Source organism: Typopeltis vanoorti, chromosome 13 (assembly GCF_054136105.1).
Source record: "Typopeltis vanoorti isolate ZY-2024b chromosome 13, IOZ_Tvanoo_1.0, whole genome shotgun sequence".
NCBI classification, from domain to species: domain Eukaryota; kingdom Metazoa; phylum Arthropoda; class Arachnida; order Uropygi; family Thelyphonidae; genus Typopeltis; species Typopeltis vanoorti.
The window spans coordinates 73,471,078-73,485,661 of NC_143561.1; the positions used below are offsets into that span (position 1 = coordinate 73,471,078).

A 14,584-nucleotide genomic window follows, 5' to 3' on the forward strand; every position below is an offset into this window, starting at 1 on the left:
GTGGTTGAGACAGTTGTATGTGTCCTCCCGTGATGAGTCTTCGGACTCCTTGGAGGTGTCACGAATAATAATAATAATAATAATAATAATAATAATAATAATAATAATAATAATAATATATGGGGCTCAATGCCACAACTCTGCAATGCACCGTCATGGGTCTAGTTTACAGTGCAGTAGAGTATGGTGTTCCTGTCTGGCTCAATAGTTACCATGTCAATAAACTAGATGCTCAACTTAACTCCACATTGCATTTAATAACGGGATGCATTAGGAGTACACCCTTACAATGGCTCTCCACTTTCAGCCATATTGCTCCTCCAGAACTGCGACGACAGGAAGCCTTGCTTCGTGAATATAAAAGAATTTTAAATAACCAAAACCTCCCAATATATGAATTTATTCCAGATGTTTTATCTAATAGACTAAAATCCAGAAGACCTGCCATAAAAACTGCCTGTAATCTTCTTAGCCAGAATGACAGTATGGTGAGTAGATGGGATGTACTGTGGTCCCAAGCAGTATCACCTGAAGTTCGTAATTACATAAAAATCTTCCAAAAACCATCTGGATTTGACCTGCCCAGGAATATATGGACGGTGGCTAACAGGATTTGTACAGACATTGGTGTATGTGGAGACTTACTTTCAAAGTGGGGTAAGATACCAAATCCCCACTGCCCTGTGGAGCCGAGACCCAAACCATTCGCCATATAGTACAGGAATGTGAGCTGACGGCATATCCATGTGGCTTTAAGGATATCTTTAACCTATCCCCCAGAGGAATATATGGATTAAAAATTGGATTAAAATTGGATTAAAAATTGGATTAAAAACCTAAATGTTAAAATATGATTAATCTTCTGTCTGATGCTTGTCATAAATTTCGTGTTTGCATTTGCCTGAATGTAGATGTTTTACTTTTTATTTATATTATCATATGTGTGTATCTTTTATATATTCATGTGTATTTTATCTTATTGTCTTTTAATCATGTGTACATGCCATACAATAAATAAAATACCATGAAGTGATTACCTGTGTTGCCAACAGGCATATAAGAACTTCTGTGAAGAAGGGATATATGTGAAACTAAAGGGCTGATGATTATGAAAAGCTTAGAAGTCAACTAATAGCTTTAGCATGGAAACAGGAATGAAGTGGAAAGAAAACAGATTTTGCTTATACATTGATCATGAGCTATTTAACAGTAGCAGCAATGTTGAGTGTATTCCAAATGTGAAATGGCTAAATAAGGTAGGAGTAAAATGGATGAAGGAAAGGATTAAGCATGAAATCTGGAAGAAGAAGGCACTGTAGGTGCAATACAAGATGAATGTTGATAATAATCAGTTTCATGACGAGTACAAAGAGCAGGAGAGAAAGGTGACTCAGATGTGCAGAAGTAATTTCTCCTCGTATTGCACTTCTGCAGTACGAGGAGAAATTATCCAATCAAGCCAAGAAAAATCCTAGTGATTTCTTTCAATATGTAGCAATTAAAAGGAAGAATGACTATGGGAGGATGATGTTGACAACAGTAGATCGGTCACTGATGCATAGGATATAATTGTGGTATTCAATGAGCAATTCATCAGGGTATTTCATCTTTGTGACGGCAACATCATAAGAAGCTGGAGTGTAGAGGATATAGTGAAAGAGTTATTGATGGTGAGTGAGTAAGATATATAGCTGCAAGTTGTTTCCTGAGCTTCTCATAATTACCAGTCTTGTAGTTCTACATATACCCCTTCCTCACAAAAAGTCCTCACATGGCTGACAACTATTATTATTATCACACAGCACCTCCAGGGAGGTCAAGGACTCATCGAGGGAGGGCACCTAGTCCACAACTCTCCGTCACTACCACTCAACTACATCCATCATCTACACTAGTGATGGCAAACCTATAACACATGTGTCAGCACTGACACACTTGAGGGTTTCAGGTGACACACCTTGGATGTTGAAAAATATTGGTATTCTGATGAAAAAACTGCAATAAATTGTGTAAGATCGCTCTCAGTTAAGGCGAAGGTAGGTTTCGGCTTTGAGAATAAACTCAAAATATTTCAACGTTATTTAGAAAGTAACAATTTTAAGTATTTCCGAAAAGTGAAAATTTTTTTTAACAAAACCAGCCCCAAAAATCGTGAATAACATATCAACCAATCTATCGAAGTTCTAAAGTCAGTAACTGAGCAGTTTTCTTCTAGATTTGAGCAATTTCGAATGTTGGAACAAACAATCCAATTCATAAAGTACAAATAATCCAATTCATAAAGTATCGTGATGAAACAGAATTCATGGATCTTAAATTAGATGGCTTTGAGTAGTTGGATTTAAAAGATCTTGAAATGCAACTAGCCGACTTCCAGTGTAATCCTATCTGGAAAAGAAAGTTTATTGCTCTTAGAAATGAATTAGAAGAACTTGAGCGGGAACGTCTGCATGAAAGCGCGTGTAAAAATTCAGATTGTGAAATTCTAAGCAATAGATTTCGAAACAACGCCAGGATGAGGTGCCCAGCTCTTTTTCTATAAGTATTCTTGACTTCAAGTTTGCTTGTTTCGGATGAAAAAGTTGAGTTTCTGGTAGGGGGGGGGGGGGACCCTATAAATTCTGTATAACAACGAATACCTCACCTTCACCCAAAAAGCTCCGAAAGCTTACCGAAAATTTTCATGCTCTTAAAATCTTTGCTAAAGCTCTTCTAACAATTTTCTCTTCTACATACTCTTGTGAAACTGTATTTTCTGCCTTAAATAATATCAAATCGAAAGGGAGAAATAGATTGAGTAATGATTTGAGTGCTGCCTGTGTAGCATTAAAATGTACACACTATAGCCCTTCTATAAAGCAACTTTCTACCAGCACTCAGCAACAGAAAAGTCATGAAATGTAACGTAAGTTTGTAACTTCAGTTTATTAAATTAATTGTATAATATGAAGTCATAGATTTTATATCAATGTCCTATTAAATAAATAGCCTAATATGATATGTATAAGTCACCATCTATGATTATGTAGTTAAATTTATAATGCAGATATGCAAGTGGCACATCAACAACATCAATATTTTTAAAAAAAAAAGAAGATGTTTGACACACTTGGGTAAAAAGGTTTGCCATCACTGATCTACACCAACACCATCTACCGCCGACCCGGGATTCGAACCCGCAGCCTTTGGGGGGGGGGCGGATATGCTTAACACTCGGCCAACCAGGCCGGCTTGGATGACTATCCAAGTCATCACTTTATGGTCACTCTCCCCAACTGGAGGGAGTGACTATAAAGTGATGACTTGGGTAGTTGTTGCCAGCCATGTGAGGACTTTTTGTGAGGAAAGAGTATATGTAGAACTACAAGGCTGGTAATTACGATAAGCTCAGGAGACAACTTGCAGCTATAGTATGGAATTGGGAATTGTGTGGAAAGGAGTTCGATGCTGCCAGGATGATATTCAAGAACTATCTAGTAGAAGCAATGCTTAAATGTATTTCAAAGGTAAGAAGGTTAAATAAAGTAGGAGTGAAATAGATGAATGAAGAAATTAAGCATGCAATATAGAGAGAGAAAAAAGCATTATGGAGGCAACATAAGAAGAGTAGTAGTAATAATCAATTCCATGAGGAATACAAAGAACAGGAAAGGAGGATGACTCGGTTGGTATGGGTAGCAAAAGTTCAGTATGAGCAGCAGTTAGCTATTGGAGTAAAAAAAAAAATCCTAGATAGTTCTTTTGATATGTAGCCAAGAAATAAAAAAAAAAAAGAATGATTATGGTAGGATGGCAATGAATGGAGAAAATGGTATAAGGACAACTGATGTGGAGGATATAGTTGAGATATTTAACGAGCGGTTTTTAAAGGTCCTTCATCCTTGTGAATGTGCCATCATGGTGAGTTTGACAGCAGCAGCAGATAATGAGGAGGAGAGACCTAACTATGAGCAAGGAAGAGGTACATGGGGAATTAAGTAAACTTGATGTTAATAAGGCTATGGGACTTTATGATATATCACTGTGTATTTTGAATGAATGTGCCACAGAGTTGACATCTGCCTTGACATATCTGTTTCATTTAAGTCTTGCATTAGGTCAATTCGAAAGGAATGGAAAGAAGGCAAGATTGCACCACTTCATAAAGGAAGTGACAGAATTCAAGCATCAAACTATAGGAAAATCTGTGTGTCAGGTGTTGCAGTTAAAGTGTAGGAGAGGTTGGTGGGAATCAGGATACAGAATTGGTTTGACAACAACAACAACAATAGTATTATCTTTGATGGACAGCATGGATTTGTTAAAGGGAGGTCATGTTTTAGTAATCTACTTATTTATTAAAATAAGGTGATGGCTTCATTGAAGAAGGTAAAGAGTTTGGATTAGATATAAATGCAAAAAAGACCAAATTTATGAAATTCTCAAAAGAAAACAGATCCGAACCAGAAATATTCAAAAACAATATGAAAACTGAACAAATATTTAGGCACCTACTTTACTGCAGATAGAAAGCAAGATAAAGAAATAAAAATAAGAACAGCCATAGCTAAAGATGCCTTCTGGAAAAATAAAAATCTGCTCAGAAGTTCTGTGGGTATTGAGACAAAGAAAAGAATGATAACTACATTAGTATGGCCAGTTTTCACATATGGAAGTGAGACCTGGATATTCAAGAAGAGAGTAAAACAACAGATAATGGCCTTTTGAAATGTGGTACTATAGGAGAGCTCTGAAAATCTCATGGACAGAACATATGACAAATACAGATGTCCTATGGAAAATGAGAACAGAGAGATCTTTATTACAGGAAATGATCCAGAGAAAGATGAGACTGGCAGGACATGTACCGAGAGGTTCAGCAGGACAGAGGATACTAACAGTTTTAGAAGGCAAAATTATGGGAAAAGGATCAAGAGGCAAAAAACGAAGGACATGGCTTGAAGATATAAGATCGTGGACAGGATCACATGGCTATGCAGAAACAAAAAGGAAAGCCACCAAAAGAGAGAACTGGAAGGACATGGTGCTGCACTCTTTCACTGAGGAAGCTACATGAAGAAGAAGAAGATGGCTTCATTGGATAAAAGAGATGAATACACAGGTAGTATACTTAGATTTTGCATAGGCTTTTGATAGATTACTGCATGATAAGTTGATAGTCAAACTAGAGAAGATGGGGTTGAATATTAGACTAGTCCATTGGATCAGAGATTGACTATCTGATAGGTATCAGCAAGTTGTGTATGGGGGGGGGGGGGGGAGCAATAGCCAGGAAGAGAAAAGTCACTAGTGATGTGTCTCGGGGAGGAGTTTGTTTTAGGGCCATTCTTGTTTAATCTGTATATTAATGATATCAAATGTTGTGGCCTTACAAGAAGACTTGAATAGACTGAGTGAATGGGCACAGAAATGAGGACACTAAGTTTGATGTTGCAAAATGTATGGCTTTACAATTTGGAAAACAAAGATGGAATGCAGAATGTACTGTTGGTGTTGAAAGTTTATTCTTCACTTGGTTAGACTATAATAAATTTAGTTTAATCTTTTATCCAAGTGTGAGCAAACAAAGTTTGCACCTGAAAGTATCTTCAGGACTGGGGTAAGGTGGTAAAACACTGGGCAACTCGTTGCAAAGGTGGAGCAAGCTAACATCACTCCTATCTCGGTATCTCCCATAATGCAAAACACATCTCCTTGCGGATATGTCTAATGTTATGCATTAAGGGAAGGGCCACTACCCAGACTAGTTTCAACCTTTATTGAGGTCTCTTCAGTGGGAGCCAGGCCCAAGTGGAGATACCAGGCAGAAGCATTAGCAGGTCATTTCTACCTATAGGAGTTGCCAAATGGTGTGCCACCCTTTTTTTTAATAAATGACTCTGGATTTAGAGAAAGATATCCGCAAGGAGATGTGTTTTGCATTATGGGAGATACTGAGATAGGAGTGATGTTAGTTGCTCCACCTTTGCAACGAGTCGCCCGGTGTTGTACCACCTTACCCCAGTCCTGAAGATACTTTCAGGTGCAAACTTTGTTTGCTCACACTTGGATAAAGGATTAAACTAAATTTATTATTGTACTCTTGGTGGGGGTATAGTTTAGAAATTTAGAAGACATATTACCAAAATCTGAGGACAACACATAAAAATCTTTCAACGATGCAGAGGATTCTGACTTGTAGAAGTAAGGAGATTCTGGTTCCAATGTATAAGGCTCTGATTAGGCCACACATGCACTACTGTGCACAGATTTGGTCGCCTGGTTTTCAAAAGGATGATGAGATATTGGAGAGGGTCCAGAGGTGACTCACTAAAATAGTTTCATATCTCTGAAGTGTTGAATATGATGATGCAAAGATGATGCAATTTGCAGTCTAGTGGATAGGAGGAGGAGTAATATGATAGAGATGTACAAGTTAGTAAGGGGTTGTTACAGGATTAATGTTGAAGAGGTTTTTCATAACATCATGAAATAATTTTTCATAAAATCATTTCATAAAATCAGGGTGAAGCAATTGAGTGAGAAGCAGGTTTTTTGCACGAAAAGTTGTGAACGATTGGAATGCATTACCTGAGAGCATGGTGTCTGCAGAGAATTTGAAAGTGTTTAAGACATAGTATGATGAGCTGTGTGTATGACAAAAGGGACCTCCTAGACGAGTCTGTGACCCCATGGGATCTAAGGATAATAATAATAATAATAATAATAATTTAGGACTCATTATTTTGATTCATCTTTTGAATGTAGTTAAAGGTCTATCTCTCTGACAATGTCTGCATAAAATTGGGTGAAATATATTGCAGTTTTTGAATAAATTCTATAAAAGTTTTGTTACATGTGTAAGCCATGAAAGTAATTTTAAAAATGTAGCTGTAGTATCTATTTTTTCTCAAATTATTCCATGTAAATGTTAGCTATAGCGGTGAAGGAACACATTGCAGTATCTATTAATCTGTAAAGATTAAAAACATAAAAATCTATGTTTATAAATTTTGCTTACTAAGTAAGGTAACCTGCATACATAGTAATGAATAATTCAAAGATATCAGAGGAGAAGTTAGACTTTATTAAAGTGACTGCTAGTGATATATTAGTAAATAAAGAAGTGATGTCGAAACTAACCATTATGTCTGAATTTTTTTTTAAGGATGTGATTTTTAACCAGTAATTTGAAATTGAACAGTTTGAATTGTAAGTGAAACAATTTGAATTATTACCCTGCTCACTGTTTTGTAAAAACTGTAACATGCTGTTTTGCTCAGAAAATGGTAGTTTCGAAATCCAGTGAAATATAAACCAGTTAATAAACATCTTTTTATAATTTAATTCATCTGGTATTGTAATACCATTAAAATAAGTTATGGAAGGGAATGTGGTTTCAAAGTTTGAGTAATCAATGTAAGAGAGAGGATATATGATAGAAACATTCGTGCTGTTGTTTAGAGGAGAAAATACATGTCTAAGGATAATACTTCACTAATTATTTATTCCTAGACATGTTTTCTCCTCTAAACAGCAACATAAAGGTTTCTTTCGTTTCCTCTCTTTATTGGAATGTTATTTTATTATTCCATTAATATTTCACTTTGTTCAAGAAGTCATCTTCAAGGACAAAAAGATATATGCTCTACCTGTGCACACAGGCACATCGACAAGATGGCAAACAAATATGTTGTGTAAAAGGACCAGTCCTAAAATCCTGTCTAGTGCACTCTATGGGTGCAGTGATATGATCTTGCTCATTATGTTAAATGTCTCAAGATGACTCTCTCCCAAATTTTGGTTAAGTTGAAGCAGCCATAATTATTTAAATTTGAAGAATTTTATAGTGCTGTCATGGATTCCAAGAACAGTATTTCAGATCTCATGTTAGAGTTTAATGGAATAAACACACATCTGTAGATAATAAATACTAACTAAATTTATTATTATGTCAATATTTCACTTGGATCATGGGCATGTGCACACAGACATAATGTTAATAAAGCAAACACAGAGTGAGTATGAATGGCAATATTATACAGTCCTAACCCTCTATTGATATAATTATGGAAACTTGCCGAAGTTTCATGCTGATGGTCTCTCAGATTTTTGGTAAAGTGAGGCAGCTGAATTTGTTGAGATTTGGCATATGTGGTAATGCTGTGGAAAAGTCTCTCAGATTTATATCTTCTCCTGTATAAGAGAGAGGTTTTCTTCCAGTGATCTGTATCTATGGCAAGGTCTGCTAATCCAAAATGCCTATATTGCAGTTAACCACGCTACCGATCAGGACGTATATATATATACGTCCACATTTCCACGGATGCGAAGTGCATATTAAAATTGTAATACCATTGATATTACATTGAAATTTATGATGGATACGAAGCTTTTGAGGGTGCGTATTTGATCTTTAATGGCCGGTAAGGTGGTTAATGAACATAGCCCCTGTGTTCTTCCAGTTTGTTAGGACTGAAGAATCATGCTACTGATAATCAGTCTGTGTACCCAGAAGATCCTCATTATCTATAGACATGTCTTTAATCCACTAAATTTTAACATGAGTGATAATCAATGTTCATGAATTCATACTAGATTAGAGTATTTCAGGTAAGTATCTGCATCTGTATAACAGGGATTTGTTTTCTCATAGGATCCAGTGGTCTGTGTCAATATTACAATCTTCCAAGCCAGAATTGCTGTAATGTAGATAATGGACATAATTCGTATGTTCATCTGGAAGCTGTTTTTTCCAGCTGTCCAAGTGCATGTCAGTTTGCTAGAGTAGACAACCTTGTAGACAAAAGGATGATTGAAATGATGAAGACGATCTTCTGATGAGTAGAAAAGTGTTTTGGTAAGGTTTAAAGGAAGTCACTGTATGATGTCTTTAAAGAACATGTGAAATTTATTTCTGAAGAGTTCTGGATATACGGGATGGCAATAGATTTTTTTTTTGTGATCCGGGTTTTGGTCAGGATTGGGTTTGGGAGTGAATGGAGAATTCTGTTGAATTTGGAAAAAAAAAGGGGGAGGAGGAGGAGTAGGGGCATTAGTTAACAAAAGTGTTTCATTATTGTTTTCTTTTTCAATGGTGAAACAGATCCTAGGATGATGGCTGTTACATTAGTGCTAAGAAGGTTACCAACAAAAATAAGTCATGTGGTCAAATGAGGGAGGGAGAGGGGGAAGTGGAGGGAGGGACCCATAGTTGGGACTCCAATCTGCTTGTGTATTTCTACCTTTTATCAAGTAAATTTAACAACGTGGATTTGATAAGTTGAAAGTGTTTTTAGCATATCTTAATGCCAAGATCTAAGAATCTGTTTTATTACTGAAAAAAAAAAAATCATCTATCTTTTCTACCCACACTGTAGATGCGGATAGAAAAGATGGAAGATTCTAATTAAATTGAAATATATATTGATCTTTAATTGACCATGATTTTAAACATCTAATACCAACAAGTTTCGCCGACAGGGCTGTACGGCATATTCAGGGCTTATAACAGTAAGAGAAAACTGAAAATGGCTAGTACAGAGAAAATGGAGTAATACTATCGTATAAATTAAACATTAAAACAGAACGCGTAACATTACACGCATGGAGCATGTTGTGTTGTCACTCTTATGAGAGCATGTTCTGTAGTTTTCAGCAAAATTAAACTCTGGCAGAATAAGTGATCTTATTAAGGTTTTCCATATGTCAGCTATTATCATTCCCTGGTTTCTGTTAAGATTTTCTCCAGAACGGAGGACTACAACAGCTTCTTTGAAATTTCAAACAATGGAAATTTTCTTCTAGGTAAAGAGAGGCTTACTTAGAAGAGGCATTGATTGGGATAGCAGCTCCTTTCATTGAGCTGCTATCCCAATCAATGGTATAGTTAGTAATCGTGAAATGATGGGCTAGACCTGAGTTGTCTGTTTTGTTGTTATTAACATCTCCTATATGTTCTTTTTTTTCGGATTTCGAGGCTTCTCGATGTCTGTCCTATATAGTTTAGATTGCAAGCACACGGGATGTTGTACACTCCAGCATGTTTGTAAAAAAGGATTAATGTCTTTTGGCAATCTTAAAACATGATGGACAGTCTTGACCGGTTTGAACGCAACTCTGATGTTGAAAGGTTCAAAAAATTTTGCGACCTTCTTGGACACTGTACCTACACAAGGAATAATTAAGGATGAACTGCATTGAGTGATGGTCGGTTGTTGTTGTGTGTGTGTGGGTGGGGTGTGTGTGTGTGGGGAGGGGGGGGTTCTGAAGGAAATCCCCACAAAACCATCACTCAATACAGTTCATCCTTAGTTATTCCTTATGCAGGTACAGTGTCCGAGAAGGTCGCAAAACTTTTTAAACCTTTCAACATCAGAGTTGCGTTCAAACTGGTCAAGCTGTCCATCACATTTTAAGATCACCAAAAGACATTAATCCTTTGTTCAAACATGCTGGAATGTACAACATCCCATGTGCTCGTTGCAGAATTGTTCGGACTCTCCCGGGACAGAAAGAGTTCATTCGGCCTCATCATCGTCCACATAGATGATAGAAGAGAGAAGAAGAATTATAACATATTAAGCAGCTTTTATCTTGAGATCATATTATGTCTTTTTCAAATATATAAAACTTACTTAGAAAAACCTTACCAGGAACACTAAGCAGGAAAATTCATCTGTAATTCTAACATTCTGATTTATTTTCCTTTTTTTTTATAGATGAATACTATGAGAGCTCTACCTCAATCATGTGGAATTCGACCGTCTGACCATGAGTTCTAATTTTTCTATCTTTTGCACATGACTTCATCATATGTTTTTCATCACCACTAAGCCATCAAAGTTTGACTCTTGTTTTCAAACTCATTTATTTTTCTTGAATAATATTTGTATATTTTATTCCATAATTCACTCCATAAAGCTGCTTAGCTTTGAGTTTTTTTTTTTTTAATAAATAAAAGTTTATTCAGTTAACTTTTATTTAGACATATTCTTACTTCTAAGGAGGGATCTTCCTTTGTAAGAGCTTTACAATGTAGACACAAGTGAGATTTTACAGCTCTTGACTAGTGGAGAGGGACCTCAGGGATCATCTCAGGAAATAGAGTAAGGATGTAATGTGAAATCGAGGTTCTTCGCATGGAATGTAGTGAGTGTGCCAAATGGATTACCACTGATGCGTGAGTCTTCAGTGAATGTTTTCCAAGAGAAATACATAATAGGTATTTGGACAATGTGATCTGGAAGAGCTCTTCACGATGAGGAATGAACAAGGGAGTCAATTCATCTGAATAACAGTAATAATAACTCCATAACTCTTGTTTTGAAGAAGAAAAAGTCAAACGAATAAACAGATGCCATCTTTTTAGATATAAAATTTTGCCATGTTTCACTTAAAAGATATTAACCCTATATTTATATCTTGTATATACAATTAATTTGGAATATATATATACTTTTTGAAATAAACCTAAGGTGAACTAGTAGTTAATAGAAATATTTGCTGCATATTTTACCTTTGGCACACCATCATTTTCTCCCATAAGATATTCAATTACTTGTCGTGTTAATTGTTCATCACCAGCTGCACCTACAGCATCAACAGCAAGTTGCACTGCCTGATTTTCTTCACTTCCTGTCACTTTAAGTAAATGTTTTACAGCCTAATAATAAAAAAATTAATATGAAACTTTATTATTAGCTAAGTTAGTGTATCAGTCCACCAATGTTATTAATGTACTATAGTTCTACAACTTTTCATGGGTTGCAGTCAAAAAAAAAAAAAAAAAGGCTTTAATATAATCAAAGTAAAAGAGAAATAATTCAAAGATCTCCAAAATTTAAAATTTAAAATGTTCCAAGTACAAAAAGGTGTCTTTTTTTTTTTTTTTTGAGTCAAAATATTGCAAATGATGATTTTTACATATTAATATATTTCAAATTTATTATCATGACAGGAAATTATGGAGCTAGGTATATGCTTAAGATATACAATGCTGCCAATGCTGGATTCTACCTAGTTACAGATCTGAACTGGATATTTAGTTAGGACCAACCTTTAGCATGTTATTGTATAATGAAAAGCAAATATGCAGACCTCTCCTAGGGCTGATATATTTCACTTATAAAAGTGAAGAATACTTAAGGCAATGTACAATAAAGGTAAGTTAAATTATAAGTCAGTTTATTTTATGATTTTGGTTTCAATTATGGCTGAAGCAAGTAGGATTAAGAAGCACTATTTTATGTCTACTAATTATACATGGCATGTTTTCCAAGGTGAAAACCTGAACTTCAGGGAGGTGAAACCTCTGTGTGAGATGCTAACTCACTTTCAACCAAAAATGCTCCTCTCATTCTACACAGGATTTAAACTCAGGTGTTTCAACCAACCCTAAGTCAGTTATGCACTATTCATTATTTACTGGATCTTCAACTTTGTAAAAATTAAGCCAATATCTTTTAACTGCTTTGGATGGTATTAAAATATCAAGATTAGACATTTTCAGTGAGATTTGTGAATATGATCTACTAGAATAAATATACAGTAACAAGAGACAGTTAATATTTCAGGAAGCATTAGAAAGCTAACAACCAAATTGAAGCACTAGGAATCAAAGTTGAATTCAATGAGCAAGAAATTAATATGATTATCAACATCTGACCTCCATAAAGTCAAAGGACTATTTGCTATGGGAAGTCAATACTCACTAAAGAAAAAGGATCATGGAACCATGCTTTAAACTCATTCACAGTTTCTGCACTCACCACATTCTCAGGCAATGTATTCCACTCACCAATCACTCTCAATGCAAAGAACCTGTTCTCAATCCCCTGCTCATACCCTCCTTATACAGCTTTCAGGGATGGTCTCTGTTCTATCCTTGTCTCCCTCTACTGTATGAAAAAAATCTCCACATGTGGCGTTATGTGTCGCAAGTGAGTGTAGTGATAGTTTTGAGCTGTGATAAAAAAAGTGTTTTTAATTAGTGTATAATGTGGCTTTTTTGTCACAAATTCTGCTGCATTTTTTTCAGTCTGGATACAAGTGACCTTCAGTGGTGTTGTCGTTGAAATTTTTTTGTTGTTTATATTGTGTTTTGATACTTGTTTGTTGTACTACTTCAGCTTCTAAAGATGACGTCCATAAAGAAATGTATGTCAGCAGCACGGAAGGCTGTGGTATGAAAATCTGCCTTTGCCTTACATTTTTTGCAGTGGATGCATTGCAAAAATTGCTATATGTATTCACCGAAAAATGTGAAAGATCTGTGGACTGGGTAAACAAGAAGAAGAAGAAAAGCGTTAAAGTATGTGAAAAGTGTCTGGATAGATTAAAGCGATTAGAAATGGGAGCAAATGTCGGGACCATAGCAGAAGAGCTTCAGCAGGAGTTAATGAAAATGAAAAGCAAAATGAAATCTGGAATCTGGAAGATGAATGAAAGAAAAATGAATCTGGAAGAGGATATTAAACAGCTAAAGAGAGATTGGCTGATGATAAGGAGAAGGAAAAAGTTAATGTTATAAAGAAAGAATCAAAGGATAGTCGTATGGGGGACTTGATAATTAGAGGTGTAATTACTAATAAAGTGCACAAAAATATGCTTTCCTGGTAGAACAATAAAGCAAATAAAGTAAATAAAAAAAGAAATACCGGGTGTCAAAATTAGTGGTAGTCATGGGCACAAATGACTTAGTTGGGGAGAAGAAGAAGAATGTTGATAGAAATGTGAGAAAGTTGTTGCAGCAGGTAAAGAAGAAGAATAGTGTTGTTGGGAAAGTCATGGGCATGTTGCCCATATCTGGGCAACATGCCCATGTTGATATGATACCAGATATATGAAATATATGATATATGAAAGATGTGATACCAGTAAATTGAGAAGGAGAGTAGAGATAATGAATAGTAAGATGGCCGAGTTGTGTGAGGCAAAGAAGGCTCAATTTGCAAATCTGTGGAGTGAAGGTGAAGGGAAGTTCAAATGGTATAAAGCTGATGGATTACATTTGAATGGGTTTGGTATTGGGCATTTAGAAAGGCTATTGTTTTCTGAGAAGGCACAGAGTCAAGAAGTTAATGTAGCAAATGATCAGAGTCTACCTGTGAAACAGGATAACACAAATCAGCAGATTGTACAACAGAAGGAAGATGGATATGAGGTTGAAGATATGGTTGCAGCAGCAGCACAAGGTCATGAAATGCATAAAAGGTGAGGATGAGACAGGTAGGAATGGAAATCACAGTCAGGATCAGGGAAAAGGGAGTGGTCAAACTGAAGAGAGAGAGGGGGGTGCAGTATAGCAGCTAGAATAGAGAATGTTGGTACCAGTAGAATGTCCTCAAACACACAGTGATTGTTATGTTTATGCACAAATGTAAGGAGTATACGAAACAAGAGAGCCGAGTTTGTGGCATTGATTGAAATGGTATGCCCAAAAGTTACTGAAATAAGTGAAACTTGGTTGTCTGAGGAGAATGTGATGTCGGGAATAGAATTAGAAGGATATATAATTTTCCAGAAGGAAAGAGATGTGAAAAGAAGGAGGGGGGTGCTGCTAATGATTGCAGAGGAATTGTGTCTACAAAGTTGAAATAAACAG

General features: G+C 35.9%; 1 protein-coding gene across 5 annotated transcripts in view; it reads right to left on the reverse strand.

The window, feature by feature from the left end:
* The window catches only part of Oseg6 (intraflagellar transport protein Oseg6), a 745,559-nt gene that overhangs the window by 134,350 nt on the left and 596,625 nt on the right, over positions 1–14,584 (reverse strand). For all 5 annotated transcript variants that reach the window (XR_016549279.1, XM_090403102.1, XM_090403101.1 and 2 more), the window contains one exon: positions 11,498–11,644. Coding sequence is in view for 4 of the 5 variants with exons in the window: in XM_090403102.1 (XP_090259228.1) it covers positions 11,498–11,644 (147 nt within the window). In the remaining variant the exon portion in view is untranslated. The remainder of the gene's footprint in view (positions 1–11,497; positions 11,645–14,584) is intronic.